The sequence below is a fragment of the Priapulus caudatus genome, unplaced genomic scaffold, assembly GCF_000485595.1.
Source record: "Priapulus caudatus unplaced genomic scaffold, Priapulus_caudatus-5.0.1 Scaffold1800, whole genome shotgun sequence".
NCBI classification, from domain to species: Eukaryota; Metazoa; Priapulida; class Priapulimorpha; order Priapulimorphida; family Priapulidae; genus Priapulus; species Priapulus caudatus.
The window spans coordinates 25,807-31,104 of NW_014578861.1; the positions used below are offsets into that span (position 1 = coordinate 25,807).

Consider the following 5,298-nt stretch of genomic DNA (forward strand, 5'->3'; position numbering starts at 1 on the left):
TGTGTGCGTGTGTGCGTACATGCGTGCGTGCGCGTGTACGCGTATTTGCGCGAAAATACGTGCAATCGTGTTTGTGTTTGCGTGCATGCAGCTAGAAACGCGGGGCAAGATGAAAGTGCGTGCGTGTGCGTACATGCATGCGTGCGTGCGTACAAGCCAGCGTGCGTGCGTGTTTGTGCGTGCAGCGAGAGACGCCGGAGCAAAATAGACGTGTGTGAACAACAGAGTACGAGCGTGCGTGTGTGCGTGCGTGCGTGTTTGCGCGTGCGTGCGTGTATATGCAGCGAGAGCCCCGGAGCAAGATGGACGTACATATACCTGAATAGTGAATAATTAATGCTGCCTTCTGATCAGTAGGTAGTCGTGAGGCGGCGTTCGTCTACAGCATCTCGTCGGCAGGGGTCGTGCACTCCGTCACGCGCGCATGCAGCAAAGGTCACCTTCTCGACTGCGCATGCGACCCTTCCAAGGTCAGTAGAGGTCAATCGTGACGTGGTCGTTATCGTTGAGCAAAATAATCGAATCGGACGCGAGTTTCACACAGATGTATTATTATAGATTTTTATTTTGTTTCTGAGAATTAATTAGATCGAATCCCTTACACTAGGTTATTGCTTCTGCTGTATTGCGTGTTCGTGGTATATTGAGTGTGATTAGGTTATAATTGCACGCTCGCTGTTCAAACAAATTCCCGCTCTATTATCATAATAGCTTCGATATATTAGTGCGCGAATTATGTGTTTTTAGCCTCGCCCTAATTATTTAGCATATATTAGGGCCTAATATAAGAGTCGTATCTGTAGTACGCAGCCGACTCTTGTGTTTTTCTCGTGGTCAAAGCGTGTTGTAATTTAATATGCTTCAAGCGCGTGAAAAGCTCGTCTCTGTCGCCTTCCTGAGCCAAGCTTGAACACGCGTCAATATCTCGCAATAGTTTATACCCGCACTTAGTGCGAATAAGCGCGTATATTATTATTATTATTATTATTATTATTATTATTATTTATTTATATTTCACCTTTTTACATGAAATGACCAAAAGCGCAGCAGATCAATATCGCAAACGACTGAACAATAAAATGAAATGATAATAAATGTATACATGTGAGATATATTGCTACAACTGCGAGATAAAATGATATTAAAACAAAGTTAACTATGTATAATTACTGTATAGAATGTCTATAAGGGAGTTACACAGCTTGTTACTGAGGTACTACTACTAGTGATTAAACAACAGCATCTTCCGCAGATGGGACCGCACCGAGACCGTAAGGGAGAGTTCACGTGGGGAGGCTGCAGCGACAACGTGCGATACGGAAGCCAGTTCTCTCGCATCTTCATCGACGCCAAGGAGAAGAAGCAGAAGGATGCGAGAGCGTTGATGAATCTCCATAACAACCGCGCAGGCAGAAAGGTACAGCAGCGCCACCGCCTGGCGGTTCCCCCCCCCGTATACGCCTATATATTTGCAATATAATTTTACAACCTCCAAAATAATTCTGTATAATTATAATGCGGATAGCGAGGCCGATCCGCGGTATAATGGGTAACCCGCGGTATGTCACTGCAGCCCATAGACTAGTAGCGTGTGTGTAGTTAGTAATACAGGTAGTAATTTTCTGCCGGTATTAGACACGGGATAAGCGGTGTAAGTAGGCGTCAGTAATCTGTATGGCGCGCCAGCCTGCTGTGCCTCACACACAGGAGCCGGCATAATATACATAATACACATCCCCGCAGTCAGGGCCGCTTACACCAAGTGAAGCTATGTGTAGCCATGGTTTATTATAATCATGTATTTTATTTATTTGTTTACTGAGTTTGCTATTTATTTATTTAATTATTTAAACATTTATTTATTTATTCGTTTATTTATCTATCCATTCATTCCTTCATTCATTTATTTATTCGCACACTTATTCATTTATTTAATTATATATTTATTAAAACGCTTTTTAGTGTTTTTATTAAAGCTAAAACCATAAATTTATCGGTAGAGAGTTTACAAGAAAAAATATGACTGCTCTACGTAACAATGCTTGTTTATAACAAACATGTGTGATAATTTTCTAAATAAATGGTGATACGAATGGGCAACCTAATCATTTCTAGCTTTAACTACTAACGCTATATATTTAAATAATTATATTTACTTAGCGCTTTAACGTCTAACACAGTCAGTACACCTTAAATTCACCATAATTTATACCTATTAATATATGCCTTCTGCTGCTTAAACGCTAACAATTTCTTACAGACCTTTGCCTCATTTACTGTGTTATTTTACGTCATACATTTTGTGGGTTTTCCCGTAGATCGTTGATTGGGTTGATCTCTGGCGCCCTCGCGCTCTCGCTCCTTTCTAATTATATTTAGTAGAATAAGGAAGATCATGGTGTGCGTATACGTGTTAAGAATATAAAGGACGATTGAATTAACCGCCGTATACTAATATAATTATTACTAAGCTTTAAGTATTATTAATTACTAGTAGATAGATTGTGAACTAATGACTAAGTGACTCTGAAGACTAATCACGCGGTTTGGATTAAATTAATTTAATATTTGATATTTAAATCTTTAATTATATTCGAAGTAAAGAGATCGAGAGAGAGAGAGAGAGAGAGAGAGAGGCGAAGAGAGGAGAGAGAGAGAGAGAGAGAGAGAGAAGACGAGGAGAGAGAGAGAGGGAGAGAGAGAGAAGAGAGGAGAGAGAGAGGAGGGGGGGCAACAGCGACGGTGTAGGCCGTAAAGCAAGGCGTTCTCATGCGTCTCTACGCTGCTGCGCGGGGCGGGGGATGGCCGCAGGGAGGGAGGGAAGGTGCGCAAGAGAGTGAGAGAAAGCGAGAGAGAGAAAAGAGAGAGAAGGAGAGAGAGAGAGAGAGAGAGAGGAGAGAGAGAGAGAGAGAGAGAGAGAAAGAGAGAGATGAGAGAGAGAGAGAGGAGAGAGAGAAGAGGGGGGGGGGCAACAGCGACGTGTAGGCCGTAAAGCAAGGCGTTCTCATGCGTCTCCACGCTGCTGCACAAGTCTGAAGGTGGCGGGGAGGTGGCAGGGAGGGAGGAAAGGTACGCGGAGGGAGGGACGCGCGGGGGACGAGGAAGGCGTGCGGGGGAGGAGGAAGGTTCGGAGGGCGGGGAAGGCGCGCCGGGGGAAGGGCGCTGGGGGAATGGGGACGTGGGAGAGGAGGACGTGGTGGGAGGAGGTGTGGGAAGAGGAGGGACGTGTGGAGGAGCGTGGGGGGGGAGAGGAGGGGCATTGGGGGAGGAGGAGCGTGGGTCTCGAATGTTGCCGGATCGTAAAGTTAAGTTTTTTTTTAAATTTTTAAAGCGGGAGATCCGCGTAAACTACCAGCGTAAACTTCGCAAAATATCCGATTAGTTACAAAACTAATTTAAATTATAAAACTACTTTTTTACTCATTTAACACCGTCCTGCATTTTCGCGATATTAAATTTGCTGCGCAGTGCCCGCCTTTCCGCGCGCGAGCCCGCTCGACGTTCTCGCGAGATCTCGCGGCCGCCATTATTACCTGGTTGCTCATCACCTGCGTGGCGCTGAGATATTTCTTCTTGAGAGAACTGACCAACTATCTCTGAAGTCCAGCATGGCTCGCGCAGCATGTGCTGATAGTGGCAGGCCCCGCCTGACGCCATGACACTTACACTCCAGGTTGGTGTGGCTTCTGCAACTCGCCTGCCAAAAACACAAGCAAGAAAGATGCATATGTATTGGCTTAGTGCGAATACACCGACCAGGCTCACGCGACTGTTACACGACTGCCAACGTAGTGTTAAGCGAGAAAGGAACTTGTGGCTAAGTGGAAAGTACTACTCAGTGCTTAGTGCTTTCGCTTAGTCGAAGTTATTTTAACCGCCTGCCACAAACAGAGAGGTAACTACATGTAGGACTTCGGCTTAGTGCGAATGTACTGCATAGTGCGAATGTATTGTTTAGTGCGAATGTACTGCTTAGTGCTTAGTGCCTTTGTTTAGTCGAAATTCATTTTTTTATACATCGGCTTCCTTATTAAAAATTAAAAATTAAATTTAGAAAGAACGTCACGCTACGTACGAACTGAAGCGCTTTATATAAGTTATCTCTCTCTCTAATCCATCAAGAGTCCATAATAGAGAGAGACACACACACACGCACACGGCACCCCCCCACCCACACACACACATCAATATATTGCAAATGATATAGGCGTATACGGGGGGGGGAACGCGCAGCGGTGGCGCTGCTGTACCTTTCTGCCTGCGCGTTGTTATGGAGATTCATCCAACGCTCTCGCGAATCCTTCTGCTTCTTTCTCCTTGGCGTCGATGAAGATGCGAGAGAACTGGCTTCCGTATCGCACGCGTTGTCACTGCAGCCTCCCCACGTGAACTCTCCCTTACGGTCGCCGGTGCGGTCCCATCTGCGGAAGATGCCTGTTGTTTAATCAGCTAGTAGTAGTACCTCAGTAACAAGCTGTGTAACTCCCTTATAGACATTCTGTACAGTGATTATACATAGTTAACTTTGTTTTAATATCATTTTATCTCGCAGTTGTAGCAATATATATCACATGTATACGTTTATTAGGCATTTCATTTATTGTTCAGTCGTTTGCGATATTGATTCTGCTGGCGCTTTTGGTCATTTCATGTAAAAAGGTGCTATATAAATAAATAAAATAATAATAATAATAATAATAAATAATAATATACGCGCTTATTCGCACTAAGTGCGGGTATAAACTATGCGAGATATTGACGGCGTGTTCAAGCTTGGCTCAGGAAGGCGACAGAGACGAGTTTTTCACGCGCTTGAAGGCATATTAAATTACAACACGCTTTGACCACGAGAAAAACACAAGAGTCGGCTGCGTACTACAGATACGACTCTTAATATTTAGGCGAGGCTAAAAACACATCCATTCGAGCGACTAATTCATCGGAAGCTATTATGATAATAGAGCGGGAATTTGTCCGAGATAATCACATGTTTGAACAGCGGCCGCGTGCCAATTATAACCTAATCACACTGCAATATACCACGCAACGACAATACAGCAGAAGCAATAACCTAGTGTAAGGATTCGATCTAATTAATCTCAGAAACAAATAAAAATCTATAATAATACAACTGTGTGAAACTCGCGTCCAATTGGATTATTGTGCTCACAACGATAACGACCACGTTACGATTGACCTCTACTGACGCTTGGAAGGGTCGCATGCGCAGTGAGAAGGTGACGCTTTGCTGCATGCGCGCGTGACGGGGTGCACGCCATGCCGACAGAGATGCTGTAG

The 5,298-nt window shown here is 44.4% G+C and overlaps 1 protein-coding gene across 1 annotated transcript in view; it reads left to right on the plus strand.

Moving 5' to 3' along the window:
- Nucleotides 1-354: 354 nt before the first annotated feature.
- Nucleotides 355-5,298, plus strand: part of LOC106817624 (protein Wnt-2b-like) — a gene marked incomplete at its 5' end in the record, with an annotated part of 11,676 nt that continues 6,732 nt past the window's right edge. Inside the window, 2 exon segments of the mRNA XM_014822304.1 lie at nucleotides 355-470; nucleotides 1,253-1,441. Coding sequence (XP_014677790.1) covers nucleotides 355-470; nucleotides 1,253-1,441 — 305 coding nt within the window.